This window comes from Myxine glutinosa, chromosome 5, assembly GCF_964187855.1.
Source record: "Myxine glutinosa chromosome 5, kmMyxGlut1.1, whole genome shotgun sequence".
In the NCBI taxonomy this organism is placed as follows: Eukaryota; Metazoa; Chordata; class Myxini; order Myxiniformes; family Myxinidae; genus Myxine; species Myxine glutinosa.
In genome coordinates this window covers 51873323-51892549 of record NC_136265.1, presented here as the reverse complement: position 1 = coordinate 51892549, position 19227 = coordinate 51873323, and the positions used below count along the sequence as shown (strand labels likewise).

Here is a 19227-nt window from a genome sequence, read left to right as displayed (position 1 = left end):
TACTGAGGTTAAAGGGTACAGAGATTACAGTGTAATACTGAGGTTAAAGGGTACAGAGATTACCGTGTAACACAGGTTAAAGGGTACAGAGATTACAGTGTAATACTGAGGTTAAAGGGTACAGAGATTACAGTGTAATACTGAGGTTAAAGGGTACAGAGTTTACCGTGCAATACTGAGGTTAAAGGGTACAGAGTTTACCGTGCAATACTGAGGTTAAAGGGTACAGAGATTACAGTGTAATACTGAGGTTAAAGGGTACAGAGATTACCGTGTAACACAGGTTAAAGGGTACAGAGATTACAGTGTAATACTGAGGTAAAAGGGTACAGAGATTACCGTGTAACACTGAGGTTAAAGGGTACAGAGTTTACCGTGTAATAGTGAGGTAAATGGGTGCCGTACACAGATTACCGTGTAATAAATATTGAGGTAATACTTCACCATATCTCACTGTCCTCTGCCAGTCTTTTCATATTCCAATAACTTTCTTCAGTTTCAAGTTATTACCTCCGCCGCCAAAGGTGGATGGAGGTTATGTTTTCACTCCTGTCTGTTTGTTTGTCCGTTTGTTTGTTACTTTGCAAATAAATAATATTTTTTTTGCAAGTATGTTGATCACTCCGGTTTGTGTGTTTGTCTGTCCGTTCACTTATACTTGCCTGCAGGTTACAGTTGTTAACCGATCCTCACGAAGCTTCACCAAATGGTAGAGTGCGCGGGCCGATAAATTCCTATATATTTTTGAGGTCAAAAGGTCAACATCTGCCAAAGGTCAACCACCTTTTTCAAATTTCTAAAATCCTCAATTTTCATCCGATTGACTTGAAATGTGAAGAGGATTTACATATTGGCGAACTGAATTCAACCACCAACTATTTTTGAGATCAGCGTCGGCCAAAAGGTCAACATAGGCCAAAGGTCAACCACTTTTTTTTCAAATTTCTAAAATCCTCAATTTTCATCCGATTGACTTGAAATTTGAATAGGATTTTCATTTCAGCTAACTGTATTCAACCACCAGCTATTTTTGAGATCAGCATCGGCCAAAAGGTCAACATAGGCGAAAGGTCAACAACAATTTCAAATTTCTTAAATCCTCAATTTTCATCCGATTCACATGAAATTTGAATGGGATTTACATATCAGCAAACTGAATTCAACCACCAACTACTTTTGAGATCAACATAGGTCATAAGGTCAACATAGGCCAAAGGTCAACCACTTTTTTCAAATTTCTAAAATCCTAAATTTTCATCCGATTGACTTGAAATTTGAAAAGGATTTTCACATCAGCTTACTGAAACCAACCACCAACTATTTTTGAGGTCAACATCGGCCAAAAGGTCAACATAGGCCAGATTTCTAAAATTGTCAATTTTAAACCCATTGACTTAAACTTTGAAGACGATCTGCATATCAGATAACTGAATTTAACCACTAATTGTTTTTGAGGTCAAAAGGATGATCTACTGAGTGCCATTCCACTTTGTTCTGTTTTGCCAAGTGTCACTCTATGAGTGATTTTTCATCTGTCTGTTTGTCTGTCCGTTTGTTTGTCCGTATGTCTGTGAACAAAATATCTCAAAAAGTTGTGGACGGATTCGGACGAAATTTGGCAGAGATGTAACGTATGTGACGAGGACGAAATGATTAGATTTTGGTGAAGATCCAGATCCGGATCCGACTCGTAGAATTTTAAAAGTGATTCTTCACCATTGGGAGATAGGGTCAAAAATGATAAATAGCAGGATATCTCAAAAAGTTGTGGACGGATTCTGTTGAAACTTGGTGGACCGGTTGGGTGTCTGACAAGGACTGTTCATTTCGATTTTGGTGAAGATCTGAATATGGATTCGGATATGATCGTTATTTGATTTATTAAGTGATTCTTCACCTTTGAGAGATCAGGCGAAAAGCGTTTTATAGCAGGATAACTCGAAAAGTTGTGGACGAGTTCTGACTAAACTTTGTGGAAGAGTTGGTTAAGTGACGAGAACAAGCTGATTAGATAATTTAATGAAATATTTTTGTTCCAGGTTATATTGTGAAAGTGAAGGTGAAATCTGAGTTCGGAGATGAATCATCCTTTCAAGACAAAGGTTTGAACCACAACAACATTCTGCTTGTACCAGACATCGATGAGTGTACATTGTATGGGCTCTTGTTGTCTCTCTCGATTTGTTGTTGGACTTGCCTTTAGGCCGTGAAACAACACAAATACCCAACTCGTTAATAAACCAAATTCGTTCAACGCATTGAAACGTCACAATATTTGTCGAGGTATTTATGGGAAACGTTTACGCATTCACGGTTATGACAGAATCAGCCAGTTATCAACTTGCAATCCCATTAATGGAGACAACATTAAGATACAAACGGATGTATGACTTTGTTGTTACAGATATTGATGGGAAGCTGATGGTTGATCCTGAACTCGTGCATTGTCCCCTGAGAGGTAAGTGTTCCTATATTCAATTTCCAAATTAATCGGGTGTGCTGGCACACTTGTGGTGTGATGTGCTCATTTTCTTTATTTTTCTTTTACCTTTTGGGAAATGGCTGCACTTTATATTTGTTAACAGCCAGAAACTTTTCAGGACGTGAATCCAATGAAGTCTTCATCTAAATCAACAAAGTGTAATGTACAAACACCCTTTCATTATAGACTGAGATAATGATCTGTTTTGCGAGTCTGTTTTCCGAGTGATGATCACATCCTTACCTGCTTTGAGGTATTGGCTCCATTTTATGGTTGCTGTGACAAAATCTGATGCAAATTTTCTTCTTCCTTTTTCTTATCTTTCACAAGTGTAATTAAATTGTATTTAAGTTGAACCCAGGTGTTATGCTCTCTCCAACCACTGAGAGGCGTCTATAAGAACTCGGACATCCATCGCTCCGGATCATTCCTGTGACATTTAATCTGTGACAGCATAGACTCGAATGGTGCATATATTTAGATGATCCAGGCTTGCTTGCTCTGATTGATAATTGCTGGACTTCTCCCTGATTATATAATCCTGATATATTGCATGATCGTATTTTCACAGGTGTTGCCAGAGATCGAATTTTCATTAAACCTATTATTGGGACAATGTTGTGGCTTTGACTTTTACAACAATTAATGAAAATTCGTCTCTTCGTCTTGAACGAGAACGGGACACGAACGAGAGCGACATGACGACTCATAAGATGATCCAAGTGCCGATCTTCGGAGCAGACCCTCAGGCGGCGGACGCGGCCGCCGAACTGACACATTGGCTGAAAATCTTGGATAACCAATTCAAGGCTCAGGAAGCCGTCTCCAATGAAACAAAACTCGAAGTGCTGCAATCAAAGGTACACCATACCGTGTACATGGCAATTGAACTATGTGAGACGTTCGATGCAGCTGTGGCTGAGCTGAAGCGTATTTACATAAAAAAACGAAGCGTGGTCTATTCCCGACATTTGCTCGCGACACGACGACAACAGCCCACGGAGACTTTAGATCAATTTGCTCAAGACCTCCGACGCCTACTGAAGGAGAGTACCCCTGTGGTACGTACTCATGAACAAGTCTGTGATGACCTTGTTCGCGATTCTTTCGTCACAGGACTTAGGTCACCGGTCGTCAGACAGAGACTTCTTGAAGAAGCCGATTTGACACTAGCCGAAGCACTCCGGCTATCTCACGTGTACACCGAAGCACGGGAACAATCCGACGCGTATGAACGCCCATACATCACTGCGGGGACATCACGATAGACTCGACCGGAGAGAGCTACCGCCGAGGTCGCGGATGCAGCCTCGGCACCTCTGCCGGAATCGGAGACCCCGGCCACTCCCGAGGATCCCGACCCGGGCTTGACGGTGGCCGCTGCAGCTGGACCCAAGTCCGGAAGTAATGCTACGTGCTATTTCTGCGGGAATCGGGATCATCCCAGGTCTCTTTGCCCTGCTAAAAATGCGACGTGTCATTTGTGCTCAAAGCCGGGGCATTTTGCAAAAGTTTGCCGAGCGTCGCGGGGAAAACGAGCCCGCTCGACGATGAATGTGCTTATCTCTCATCCAGCGGTCCGAGCGGCGCGCGGCGCGCCTCACCCGACTTTGATGGGGATCGCCCCTTTCCGTGGGCCCCGAGCTGAGAGCTCGGCCTTGGTGAGACTCGCCGCGCTGACTAAACAAGTGGCCCAAACACGACAGTACGCGGTGCGACTGTCCTTGGCCGGCATTCTTCCGACACCCTGCCAACTTCCAGGATTGGCCACCCGATCAGCTCATGTTGGCTTTGAAACTCCGCGTGTGGCACGAGCGCCCTCCGGAGGCTGCACGTATGATCTACAAGCTACTGCAACGGCACGAAAGCTGGGAACTTGACGCATGGCTCGTGCGCCCTCTGGAGGCGGCACGACTGGCCTACAAACGACTTCAACGGCACGAAAGACTTTAGCTGGCATTGGATCCACACGCGAGGCACGAGCGCCTCGCCTTGACGACTCGATAACTACAGGTCCACCTGACCTGGCTCGTGCTATCATCCTACTCATGATCAAGGGAATTTTTGCTAATGCTTTGATCGATACAGGATCCACGGATAGTTATGTTGATTTTCGACTTGTGCAGAAACATGGATGGCCGATTCTTGGGACAAGACGCCGAATCTTCATGGCCTCTCAGGGGCTATGGCTTAGCACAAAAGGGGAATGTCGACTGAAGCTTGTGATTAAGGGTCGAATGTTTCCGGATGTGCATCTAATGGTCTTACCAGCATTATGTGCAGAAGTTTTGCTAGGACATGATTTTCTCAAGCGACATGGACGTTTGGAAATGGAATTTGGTGGTGCTGATACTCTTGCTGTGTGTGCTCTTGCAGGGATGGAAATTGAGCCACTGTCGCTGTTCCCCAATATGACCACGGACTGTACACCTGTAGCGGTTAAATCGCGACGCTACTCATGAGCTGACGCGCAATTCATTGCGGAAGAAACGGCCCAGCTACTAAAGGAAGGTATCATAGAACCTAGTCGGTCGCCATGGTGGGCCCAAGTTCTGGTGGTACGAAGCGAAGCGCATCGCAAACGCATGGTAATCGACTATTCGCAGACGATTAATCGGTTTACACAGCTGGACGCCTACCCACTCCCGGGAATGGACTCCCTGGTTCGACAGGTGGCACAGTATTCGGTCTATAGCACTCTCGATCTGCGTAGTGCGTATCGTCAAATCCCCATCTCCGAGGCAGATCGCATCTATACAGCGTTTGAATCGGGTCAGAGGTTATACCAGTTCACCCAGCTACCTTTTGGGGTCACGAACGGGGTCCCTTGTTTTCAGAGGGCTATGGACGACCTCATCGCTAAGGAGAACTTGACCGATGTCTTTGTTTATCTGGATAATCTCACGGTTTGCGGGTATGACCAGGAACATCATGATGCTAACCTGAAGCGCTTCCTCGAGGTCGCGCAGAGGTATTGCCTAACTATGAATGAGGCTAAATGTTGTTACTCTGCTCGCACAATAGATCTTCTAGGGTACACCGTGACCCATGGCTCTGTTGCTCCGGATAAGGAGTGTCTGCGACCCTTGCTCGACATGGCCCCGCCCTGCGATCGTGCTTCGTTGAAGCGTGCTCTCGGGCTGTTCGCTCATTATTCTAAGTGGGTACAAAATTTCTCCACGAAGCTCCACCCACTTGTGGACTGCGAAGCGTTCTCCATGAGCCTTGCCGCCAAGGCCGCTTTCCATAGCCTTAAGTCTGACATCGCTGGCGCCGCTGTGGTGACGATTGACGAAAATAAATCTTTTGTTTTGGAAAGTGATACGTCGGATCATGCGAAAGCTGCAACTCTCTCCCAAAGGGGGCACCCTGTGGCCTTCTTTTCGCGAACTCTCTCCTCCGCTGAGCGGAGACATTCGTCTGTCGAAAAGGAGGCATATGCCATCGTCGAGTCGATTCGGCGTTGGCGTCCCTATTTGCTCGGACGATGCTTCCAAATTATCACGGACCATCAGAGCGTTGCGTTTATGTACGACACCCAGCATGCTCAACGCATTAAGAATGAGAAAATCACTCGCTGGCGGATCGAACTCGCCGATTTCTGCTGCACAATCAAATATCGCCCTGGGAGGGATAACCTGGTTGCCGACGCCTTATTGCGGCCGGCGACGTGTGCGAGTCTCATATCTTTTGAGGATCTGCGCGCTTTGCACGACACCTTGTGCCATCCCGGGGTGATGCGTTTTGCTCATTTTGTGCGTAGACGTAACTTGCCCTACTCGGTTGAAGATATTCGTCAGATCTGTCGCACTTGTTCTGTATGTGCTGAACTCAAACCGCACTTTTACAACCCTCCTATGGGAACGCTGGTCCGTGCAACTAGGCCGTGGGAGAGATTGGCGATGGATTTCAAAGGGCCACTACCGGCGTCATCGGCATCAAGTAACTCTCGTTACCTGCTCACAATCGTTGATGAGTTCTTGAGATTCCCTTTTGCTTTCCCGTGCGTAGATATGACAGCCGCCACGGTTATCCGGTGCCTGCAGAACTTGTTTTCTATGTTTGGGAATCTGGCCTGCGTGCATTCCGATCGAGGTGCGGTGTTCCTGTCCCAGGAGGTGAGGAACTTCTTACTCCAGCATAATGTTGCTTCTAGCTATACCACTCCGTATAGACCGCAGGCGAATGGACAGGTCGAACGCTTCAATGGTATTATATGGAGAGCCGTTACGCTGAGCCTTATGTCCCTCGGCCGAGGCCTAGACAAATGGGCTTGGTCGCTACCTGTGGCACTGAACTCGATCAGGACTTTACTGTGTACGGCTACAAATCAAACTCCCCACGAACGGATGTATCATCACCCGAGGAGTACGGGTAGTACCCGATCTTTACCTAGTTGGCTTGCGGAGCCGGGACCGGCTTACCTCAAACGTGCGGTTTGCATGAGTAAGTATGATCCACTCGTGGATAAGGTGCAAGTACTCCAGGCTAATCCCGAGCATGCTCGTGTGTTGATGTCTGATGGACGCGAGTCAACTGTCTCCGTATGCCACCTAGCCCCTTGCGGGGAAATCGACGAACCAATTTACGAGTCCATGGACTCTCCCGTTGCTCCGCCTGTGGAGTATCTGCCGGCCATCTCACCGCTAAATGCACCCCGACCTGTAGGCTCTGTGGTGCCACCTTCGTCACCTGACTTAGGCGGCTACTCCGACGCAGGGGACTCCGGTCTTGGGGATGTAGCACCCGTTAGTTTCCGGACCCGTGCTGGAAGGGAAATTCGTCACCCCGATCGCTACGGATGGACCGACTGACATGGACGGACAATCGCTGCCCCTACTATTATGCTGCTGCGTGCTTGATTCCTGCCTTAGCGGAAGTGTAGTTTTAACGGCAGGGAGAATGTAATGAAATTGTATCCAAGTTGAACCCAGGTGTTATGCTCTCTCCAACCACTGAGAGGCGTCGATAAGAACTCGGACATCCATCGCTCCGGATCATTCCTGTGACATTTAATCTGTGACAGCGTAGACTCGAATGGTGCGTATATTTAGATGATCCAGGCTTGCTTGCTCTGATTGATAATTGCTGGACTTCTCCTTGATTATATAATCCTGATATATTGCATGATCGTATTTTCACAGGTGTTGCCAGAGATCGAATTTTCATTAAACCTATTATTGGGACAATGTTGTGGATTTGACTTTTACAACAACAAGCACATCTTTAATGACTCAAAATACCAATCACCGACAATATATACGCACGAGTAAGAAACCCCATTTTATAACACGAATGACCTCATGTGGGCACAACCCGCGACCAAAATCCCGTAACGGGCCAATTGGGAAACTCACATTTAATGCACTATTAAAATAATTAAGGCGACATTTATCCACGTCACCCTCCCCATGGTTATATCAGAATGAGGTGATTTGTCACATGGTCATGGATTGCTTAACTCCAATGACTGGTTGTTCAAAGATTACGTAACGCTATTTTTTAGTAATTTGCCTAGCGTAACACTTGATTACTGTGCGTTCTGACATACTGTGCGTTCTGACAGGCTTGATTAAGCCTGACTATTATTTGATAAATGATTCGATTTTTCAGGGTCCCTCATTGTGAAATACACTCGACCCAAACAAAACCAATGAAAGTCTGACGCAGCAAACCCGGGCAATGCATAACAGCAGAGACCTACAGGCCTAATGTGTTTGGTTCACCAGAAAACCAAGATGGCGGCCATATCATTTTGTCTTGATGCTATGGTGGGTGGGTGTGGGTCAGCAGCTGTCCGACCAATAGATGTGCATTCTTAAAATCCTAATGAATCGTTGTCTACATCGTCTAAAAACAATCCGAACAGAACCTCAACAACAACGACAATAACAGCAACACGAAGCTCTTGTCCTCCTGCGACATGTCACAGGTGAAGATGAAAAAGCATGTAGGGATGAAATTTCCAAAAAACAACCTAACAAGGTAGGAAGGCATGACAAGGGAAGAATGACATGGTAGGAATGCCACCACAATCCTTTTTATGGATTGCCATTATGACATATTTTGACATTTTTGTTATAGCTGGCAATAGTAACAATTGTATGAAGATGTCTATGTTAGTTAGAGGTAGTTGTCCATTTATAGTGTGGGTTAGTGTAATTATATATTTTATTTGTTGTGAGATTGAGACAGAAAAATGTCGGTGGAATTTTTTTGTTGTTGAAATTTTTACAAATTAATTAAAAATGAAAAGCTGAAATGTCTTCAGTCAATAAGATTCAACCCCTTTGCTATAACATTCCAAATTGAGCTCAGGTGCATCGAATTTTCTTTGATCATCCTTGAGACGTCTCTACAACTTGATTGGAGTCAACCTGTGGCCAATTCAATTGATTGGACATGATTTAGAAAGGAACACACCTTTCTATATAAGGTCCCACAGTTGACAGTTCATGTCAGAGCAGAAACTCGACCATGAAGTCCAAGGAACTGTCCATATAAATCCGAGATGGAATTGTGAGGAGGCATAGATCTGAGGAAGGGTATAAAACCATTTCTAGAATGTTGAAAGTTCCCAAGAGCACAGTGAGCTCTATCATTAGGAAATGGAAAAAATATGAAACGTAAAATGGACAGCTGCATCGATGAATCCGGAACGATGACTTCGCTTTTTGGAACCAGATTACTCAGGAGGAACAAGAGAAACAAACCCGACCAGGAAGCCGGAAACGGAAGTGAAAAATCGGCTTATTACACTGTTACAAACTCGGCTTATTACCATTCAGCTATTCTTGAGCAGATAAGCCCGGGGTGAATGTGTTCCACAAAGACTGACCTGCTACAAAATATGACTTCGGAGAGTTAGTTGTGCACGGAACCATCTTACACTCTCCATGTTATGATTGCTGGTCACATACACTAAGCCATAGGACAAACTTGAATTTTTCTGTCACATGCACCATACACTTATTAGCCCCCTACCGGTTTCACCGGCAGGGACTGTAGGTTTGCTCTCCAGCTGGCTGTCTGTCTGTCCGTCCGTCTCACCTGTGGGTTTTTTAGACTTTTTCCCCATAACCCCTAACATATTCAACTGAAACTTGGTACATGGCTTTATTATGATAGGTTACAGAAGAAGTTCGACTTTCAGGGCATTCCGTCAATTTTTCAGTTATGGCCTTTTTGGGCTTAGAAAATATCACATTGGTTGAAGATGTGTTTCAAAGCAATTCTCTCTCTTTTACTACTCACTTTCACTGCATATCTTTACATTATTTCCCTTTCCTTTCATTTTCTTATCGACCAATAATTACAAACATTGAAAAGTTCAACAAATCTGTGTCCCCGAGTTCCTGGCATTATGGGGTGAGAATAATCTCTGGAGTCCTGCCTATTTCTGCTGCCAATGAGAGGGAAGGCACAGGTAGTTGTAGTATCAGACTCTTCCGAGACCCTGGCATTTCAAATAAATCTGATTCTTTTTTTCTTTTTTTTTTCCATTTCACCAACATTCATGGTCTTTCTTTTAATATTTCCTCTGTTGAACAAGCACAATTTAGTTAGTGCCTCTCTTTATATTTTGCTTCTCTCAGAGACCCAACTGTCAAATGATGCTCTGGTTAATTCCTTTAACATTTCAAACAATAACAAGTTCTAGAATTCCTTACCTTCTCATGTATTTCCTAACGGTTATAACCTTCCCTCTTCAAGAGGCAAGTTTTCCAGTTTCTCAAAAACTTTAATTATTTGTCCTTCTCTTCGTTTCTCTCTTTCTTGAGTTGTTTTTCGTTTCCTTTCAGGCTGGTCCCGATGAGGATACAACACAACAACAACAGGCATTTTAAGGCCATTTTCCCTACAAGAGCGGGGGTTAGCCTTGCAGACCCCATGACGGCATGACAATGTTCTCCATTTTGCCCTATTTTCTGCATCTCCCCTTGTTAACCCCCTTGCCAGCATTTCTTCTTCGACCACCTGAAGCCAAGTCTTTCTCGGTCTTCCCCGTCCTCTACTTACTTCTACATTCATTTCCATCACTCTTCTCAACCAGTCACTTTCATCCTTCCTCAACACATGACCAAACCATCTCAACCTGTTTCTCTTCACAGCATCCATCACAGGTTCTATTCCCATCATCTTTCGCAATTCATCATTTGTCTTCTTCTCTCTCAACGATACTCCACACATCCAACGAACCATTCGCATTTCCACCCTTTCCAGCCTTCGTTGCTGCTCTACGTTCTTTACCCATGTCTCACTCCCATAAATCATAACACTTCTGACACATGCAGCATACACCTTTCCCTTCAGCTTCAACAACACTCCCCTCCTCGTCAGCACGCCACTCAGTTCCCGAAACGTCTTCCATGCACATCTCACTCTAGCAACCGTTGCTGAGTCTGATCCACCTTCTCCATTCAGCATGTCTCCTAGGTAGCAAAATGTTTTCACACCCTCCAGCTTCACTCCGTCTCCAAGATCCAACTCAACATTTCCTACATCTGCAGCTCCCTCTGGCACACCTTACACTTGAATGTAGCTGCCACATTGGTTAATGACCCTCTCAAACCACTACATTTTTGATGAACCCACTCAGCGCACATTGTACATTGAATGAGTTCACTCCGACACCATTCCTGCACACAGCACACGGCCACTTCCCAGTTCTTTCCACCTCAACATATTGTTACGGGACCGCGGATAAGATGTTGTTTGCCGAGCGGAGGCCCCGCGGCCCTAACAGTTACCCCGACTAACCCGATTCCTGGACGTTGGCCAAAATCGCACCACAGATATTCAATTTGGAAACCTCTAAAGCGACCGAATGTAAAGATGAAGAAGAAGAAGACGTACGGAGGAATAACAGGATTTATTAATTATTTTCACAAGCCAAAGCAAAGAGAGCAGTTGGTTATATACAGAAAATGGAATGAGCAGAAACACAGTGAAATCATTAGCTTACCTATACAAGCTTAATTAATAAACCCCAGGACAACGTGAAAGACAGACGGACGATCACACTTACATGGGGAAATGCAGGCCGGAAGGAATGGCTTGGAGATGGGTGGCTTTTAGAGGCAAGGAAGGTTCAGCGGGTACTGGGCACGGTCGGGCCAGAAGGCATCGCCGTCAAGAAGCCGAGCTTTGGTCCCAAACTGCGCGGGCGAAGTTCCTTTCTCCGTACTGCGGCCTCGTGCGCTCCTTGCGTTGCCCCGGTCCGCTTTTCCTGCAGCGCGGCACGTCTCACGGCGGCTCGGTCACACCTGCTCGTCTCCAGCGCATCTCCTGGACCCATCTCTGTAAAAGCTCATCTCTGGTCTCATCTGCTTGGGGAGCGTCCCGCGGCGGGTTATATAGGCCCCGCCCTTCACCCTTTGCGAACCTCCCCCAAGCGTTCTCTCTCCGCCCTCTCAGGCCAAACCCCTTGTTCTGGGTTGGATGAGCGGGGCCGACTTACTCCTCCCCTCTATGACGAGGTGGAGACCCGCCTTTTTTCTTCGGCGTTACCTCGTGCGTAATGGAGTCAAATGCAGCAAAGTGGACGGCAGATGAAAATGCAGCAAAGTGCCTAAAGTGTCAATTGCAACAAAGTGGCAAACCTGGCACTTGGAAGCTGCCATGGGGCGTCGGAGGGCCTACTCTTATTTAATTCGGTGCAATGAAGAGTCAAACTAGTGGGAAACACATCCTTAGCCTACAGAGAATAAGGGACTAACTATTTAAAAGGATATATCGTGTCCTGTGTGTAGGTTTATGGAATTAACTAAGAGGACGAGCTGCGACCATTCTTTACATTATGAGGGTCAGTTACACACAACAAAACCATACTTTTCACATTCGTTACACTTTCTCAAAATTGTTACACTTCTCAAATCCGTTACACTTCTCAAATTCGTTACAATATGCTTTACCACTTGCCATCACCTTCGTCTTTCCGATATTCACCTTCAGACCTTTTCCCTCCATACATTCCTTCCACTTGCTCATCTTCTCCTTCAGTCCATCCATACTTTCCACAATCAACACCAGATCATCTGCACATAACAACTCCCACGGTAAACCCTCCTTTACGTTCCGGGCCAGCACCTCCATCACAACTACAAATAGTAGTGGACTTAGTACCGACGCCTGATGCACTCCCACCTTCACCTTAAACTCACCACTGTTCCCGTCCTTCGTCCTGACAGCTGTGCGTGCTCTTTTGTACATTGCCATCACTACTCTGATCAACCATTCCTCCACTCCGAACTTCCTCAATGCCCATGTCACAACTTCCGTCACTCAAGCTTTTGGGTCTCACTATCTGCCATGATCTTTCTTGGGAAAACCACATTTCCAAGCTGGCCTCCAAAGCCAGTCGCCGACTGGGCATCCTCCGTCGTGCGAAGTCCTTCCTCGGCACACCTGAGCTCCTCACCACATACAAGGCTTTCATCCGCAGCTCAATGGAATACTGTTCTCCCCTATGGGCTGGTGCTCCTGCCTCACACCTGGCTCGGCTTCACGCTGTTGAATCCAAAGCTTTCAAAATCATTGGAATCTCCCGCGATGAAGCTATCTCTGAGGGCCTTTCACTCACTCACCGCAGGCAGGTAGGTGGCCTTTCTGTCTTCTACCGACTCCTCTCCGGCCTTGCTCCCCCAGCTCTCTCTGTGCTCTGTCCCCCAAATATTCCTACAGGTCGCACAAGATCTGCCAGCAACCCTCTGATGGTTAAACTGCCGAAATCTCGGCTCTCTGCTCACCTTCACTCTTTCATTCCTCTTTTCTCCCGCCTGTGGAACAAACTCCCACACTCCCTTCAATCCCTCTCCTCCCTCCAGGTCTTTAAAACAGCTGTTCACCACCATCTCTTATCTTCCCCGATCCATAACCTTGATCTTTTCTACCCCCACTAATTCACCCCAGATCCACCTTGTTTGAAATTCCAACTTCTTTCCTGGAAATCCTGGCAGTGTCCATATGTTTATACCTCTCCCACCCCCCCCCCCCTTCACATGCCTCCCCCCCTTCACATGCCTCCCCCCCAAAGCCCTCTCCCTCCCACAGATCTCTCGATGTCTCCATGTCTCTCGGTCCCTGCTCTCAAATGTTGTGTTTGTGTCCTTCCCCCTCTCTCCCCATCTTGTCTACCGCTCCCGATGTTATTTGTTTTATGTGTCTGTTTGTCTTTCCGTGTGATTAATGTTCGCTCTTTCACGAGCCTCGATCTTGTATCCCAAAAAAAAAAAAAAAAAAAAAAAAAAAAAAAACCCTATGGAATGCTTTCTCCAGATCAATAAACCCAAGAAACAACTTCTTCCTCTTCTCCATGTACTTCTCCTGCAACTGCCTTACAATAAAAAGCGCGTCTGTCGTTCCTCTTCCTGGCATGAATCCAAACTGCATTTCGTCGATCTTCACTTTCTTCCTTATCCTCTTCTCCAACACCCTTTCCAATAACATCATTCCATGCTCCAATAACTTTTTCGCTCTATATGAGCCACAGTCCAGAGGGTCACCTTCCCCCTTTTATAGAGGGACGAGGGTACTCAGTTCCCAATCCACTGGAATGTGGCCTTCTTTCAACACCAGAATACATATCTCTGTCATTCTCTTCACACCCCAACTTCACGCTGCTTTCAACATATCTCCCACAACTCGCGTCGGCCCTCCCGCTTTTCTACTCTTCATTGCTTTTATCGCTTCCTCAACTTACTTCTCAGTTATCTTCTCTGCCGGTCCTAAAACTGGGTTACTCTCTATGTTGCCATCCCATTCATTCCCTGCATTCAACAGCATTTCCATATATCTCTTCCATTTTCCTTTAATTCCATCTGGGTCCACAACGATTTGTCCCACTTCATCTGTCAAGCAACTCACCCCCATTACATCGCACCTCTCTTTCGCTATCTGCTTTGCAATCCTGAATACCGCTCTCTGACCCTCTTCCGAATCCAAGCGTTCTCCGAACATTTTCCTACATGCCCTCCTGCGCCTTTGAAGCCTCTTTCTTTGCAGCCTTTTTGGCTGCCTTATAACTTTCATGCTCTGCTTTTTCTGCCCCCGTACCCCTCGCCTTCTGCCACTCTTTGAACTTCTTCCTCTTCTCGTCAATCCTCTTTCCAACTTCATCATCCCACCACCATGTTTCCGAGTGCCTTGGTCCTTTTGTCCATCCATATACCTCACCAACGGCTCCCAACAGACTATCTTTCATTGACATCCAACCACTTTCAAGCTCAACCACATCATCCTCTACCATACTCAGCCTCTCTTTTAATGCCTCCCTCACTGTCACCTCTTTCAACCTCCACACCTTCATTCTCGGTTGGTACTTCACCCGCCGAGCTCTACTCGCACCTTTCACCCTTATGTCGCAGACAACCAAGTGGTGCTGTGAAACAGCCTCCTCCCCCGGGATCACCTTTGTGTCTCGGAGGTGCCCCCGATCTCGCCTACGCACCATCAGGTAGTTAACGGTTGTCATCGACCCACCTGACGTGTATGTAACAAGCTTATCCGCTTTCTGGAACTGAGTATTACAAATCAACAAACCAGCTCCATCAGCAAACTCCAAAATCCTTTCACCTTCTCCATTCCTCACACCATATCCGTAACCCCCATGAACTCCCTCAAAACCGTCTCTATACTCCTTCTCACATGTCCATTTAGGTCTCCTCCTTCCACAACAACTTTCTAATCTTTCACGTTTTCCATCAGCTTCTCCATTGCACACCAGAACTTGTCCTTCTCTTCATCGCTCCGACCGACCTGCGGAGCATATCCCGAGATGACCTTCACCAAGAGCTTTCAAATCATCATTTTCACCATCATCAACCTCTCACTCACTCTAGTCACACTCACCACACTGTCTACAAACTCCTCAAAAAACAGGACACCAACACCATTCACGCCCTCCGGGCTCCCTTGCCACACAAACTTGTATTTCTGTCCCTGCCTACCCTTCACCATTCTCACACCACTTCCCTTCCATCTCATCTCCTGCACACAACATATGTCCACTCCTCTTCTGACCAATACTTCCACTACTTCTCCTGATCTCCCTGTCATTGTTCCTACATTGCATGACCCAAACCTCAGAAACTGATCTCCACGTCGGGCATCAGACGTTTCGTCGTCATAAATGGAGTGATTTCCACCCTTGCTTCGATCGGGTTCCCCAACTTGCCTCCGCCTCTTACGACACGCAGGGATATGGTGTACCTATTCTAAACCCGATGAGGATAACGTAAAATAATGTGAAATAAAAATGGATGAGATTGTAAAGTGAGTTTTTGTTGATTGCATATTGTGATGAATATTTATTCATAAACTTTTTAAATGCCAGTCTTTGAATGTTTGGGTTATAAATGGATTGTTTTTCTTTCAGATTTTATGGTTGAAGTGAAGGTGAAGGCCGAGTTTGTCTATGATTCGTTCCCTCAAGACGAAGGTTTGAACCACAAACACATTGTTGATGTTGCAGTTTTATTGTTTATGATAATGTTACAACCCAGAGTAAACTTTACCTTTGTAAATCTGGCACTAGTTTTCTCCCAAGGTATTGAATCAAGTTTGTTTAAATCTTTAAAACTCGGTTTAAATCCCATCAAGTTTGGTATTAAATTGTGAATGAAAATCCTCTATTCCGAAACAGTTTCTTGGCAAGGGTTATACTGGGTGGTTTGTCATCGCCTCCAAACAGTAGTTAGGGCAGGAATTTGGAATTTGTTCATGGTGCCAGCGATAGCAATAACATAGATAGAGATAGATAGTCCAATGCATAGATAGAGATAGATAGAGCAGGAGACATTTGTTGGGAAGTTTCTCATCACCAAGTCTAGAAGGGAGGATTTTGCATTGGGAGAAATCTGGATCGGAAAGTGACGCACATGAGGCTGCTGGGCCTAATGTATCCATCGGCGGCTTGCTTCGACCTTGCATCCGACCGAGTGTCCTCCCTGCAGCTGCGCTGCCTCCAGGTCCTTCACCTTCGCCGTTTGTCGCCCCACTTTGTCTCGAGACTACCACCAGCGGACTCAGTCGTGGACCCTGACCATCATTGTCTAGGTTGAAAAATCTGGCGTTTGTCAACTTGCCAATATGATAATTTTGGAGTTTTCACCAGATCTTCAGAGATTAGCGAATAACTTGAGTATTCTCGATCTTTCCAGCAATATGATCCCCTGACCCTACCTCTGATTGCCGGCAAGTCTAACTTACTCGAGAGCTTCTGCATGAACAAAAACATATTGACCAAACACTGTACTACCAGCTATCTTCATGTTGGAATATTACTTTCATACTTGTTACCGTCTTAAAGAAAATAGCTGTCCCCATGTACCATCTTTCACCGATCAAGTATTCCCATAAACCTTCAGACTAGTACAGTAACTGTCGCATACCTCAACATCTTCTTCAACGTTGCTTTGTCCGACAAGGTATAACTCAATTGAGGACCCTTGCAAGAGACATCTGATGATAGATACATACTGATGAGATGTAATTTCAGTCCCAGTGGGGAAGGACCAATGCTGCTCATTAATCCTTTTCATAGATTTCCTAGATTATGGAAAGAAAGAAAATTACTCTTGCTCCGGAAATTAAAGATACTGTTACGGTTTTTAGAACCTTCACTAGTAAATTTTAGCAAAGGTTTCCCTTATAAATGATCCCCTGTAAATATCCCCATCAATTGGCTTTATTAAAGATCGCACCCTAATTAGTCCATGTACAACACGTAGAGAACCATAGGACCTCTCTGTAGTTATTTCATTATTGTGTGTTTCAGTTAAGGATCTGTTCCCAATAGTTGAATCTGCGTTGCATTAATCAAATAAGATAGGCCCCTTTCAATTTCCCCAATCGTCTCACCCACTCTTCAAAGTAGCAGTAGGGCGGCGTTCGCTGCTCCTTGCCTTGATTCGGTTGTTGGCCCCAAACCGCCATAAGCCATGCGGTTAGACCCGAGAAAGGAGGCGGAGCGCCAAGAAGAAGGTGTGGCCACGTCATCCAGTCGTCAAAGGCGTGGCCGGTAAGCCTTCACCAGCCAACCAGGGCTGAAGGAACCTCGCTGGCAGGCGTGGGTTTTTGCCTCACGGAGTGATCGCCGGTCGCGTTATACAGTATAAGCGCGAACGCAAAGCCTTTTCACGGACTTGGATGGGAGAGCGCTGGTTGTACGGAACTGGTTGGAGGCGCGCACGTTGTAAACTCTTTGATGAGAGAGCGCTGGTTGTAAGAGACTTGTTGAAGAAGGGCGCGCTTGTATTAGAGAACATTGGAGAGGGTGCGTTTGGCACGAGCGTGCATTTATTACGTACGCCACAGGACACCAGCTTCCCCCCCGCTATATGAACTGTCCGGTCGCGTTCAACCATACGCGGAGCTGCCTGCCGGGTTTCGCCCGCGGGACCGGAGCCTGGACCCCATTGCCGGACCCTCTACCTGTTCTACAATCCAGCTACAATCCCCGTGTGAGTGTATTTGTTTGTCCGGGGTATAACATAAGACTGCATAAGGCTGCCCTGTGTCCTGCTTCTTCTTCTTCTTCTGTATATTACTTTTGTTTCCTCTTCTTTGGGTTTTCGTGTACATAATTAATAAATATCTGTTATTCCTTACTTTGGCTTCTTCTTTCCCCCGATCGCTTTCGTCCCTTCTTCCCATTGAATACCTGTGGCGCGATTTTGGCCAAACGCTCTATAATCGGGTTAGTCTATTTGCTAACGGCTCGGATCGTGGATTGCTAAACCGCTCGGAAATCTACCATCACATCCCCGGTTCGAGCAGGGACTGATTTCCCTGCTTTGCGGAGAGATTGGTGGAGGTATTTGGGAAATCCTTGACCAATCACCCTGGCCAATCTCATCCCGCAAAGGAGCGAGATAGTTCTAGGACTCGGACGGCCAGCTTAAAAGACGAGGGGATTAAAACCCCCTCGGTAAGGGGAGTGCCGAAACCGAGATCCGTAACAATACTGTTGGTTTTGTTCTAATCCCTTTTACAAACTTATTCAGGAAATATTTATTAGCCCCAGGTATTGGTGTGGCCATAACACAAATTGTAAGAACAGAACAACTATTGGAGAACAACAAGACAGTAATTTAGTTTACATTTTTTGTAATCCTGCAGGTGTGCAATATTGTCTGCTGGTAATTATATTTGTATATGTAATATTCTCTTTGTGTATGGATTTTATTTTACTTTACATGTATTTTAACTGTATATCTGTGTTGTGTTTTTCATACTTGCGAAATGAATAAATGAAATGAAATTCTAAAACACTCATTAAGGAAATAACTGTGCTATATTTAGCCTTTATTAACCCTTAAGTCATTTCCACAACAACATGTACAATTGTGGTGTCTGTCAGTGGTGTCTGTCCGTGCATTCATCTGTCTCTCGTGTACGGCTGCCGCCGTCACTCCTGCGCTGTCTCTCCTGCGTCTTCATCTGTCTCTCTTGCGCTGCATTTGAAAAGATGCACACGAAGGCAAAGCTCAACATTCACTTTTGAAATGACGGGAGAACTGGCATGAATAATGTTGATGCCAAATTTTTATTTTGCCAAGTCAAATCCAATCTCTGCCGCCAGATGTTGCCACACCATTTTGTGGTGGTCAGTATAAGTAGCTCAGAACTTTGGCTCTGAGTGAAACAATGGGTGCAACAAAATTAACTTTTTTTAAAGTCCATTAAATAATTTAAATTGACAGAACAACTTAAACTTTTCCTGTCACTGTGGATGGGTACTTTTT

At 45.6% G+C, this 19227-nt stretch overlaps 1 protein-coding gene across 1 annotated transcript in view; it reads left to right on the top strand.

Annotated features, from left to right (window-relative positions):
* LOC137428618 (uncharacterized) overlaps positions 1-19227 on the top strand; it is a 63919-nt gene that overhangs the window by 925 nt on the left and 43767 nt on the right. Inside the window, exons 2-4 of the mRNA XM_078777292.1 lie at positions 2040-2102; positions 2405-2458; positions 15858-15920. Of these exons, the coding sequence (XP_078633418.1) occupies positions 2040-2102; positions 2405-2458; positions 15858-15920 (180 nt within the window). The remainder of the gene's footprint in view (positions 1-2039; positions 2103-2404; positions 2459-15857; positions 15921-19227) is intronic.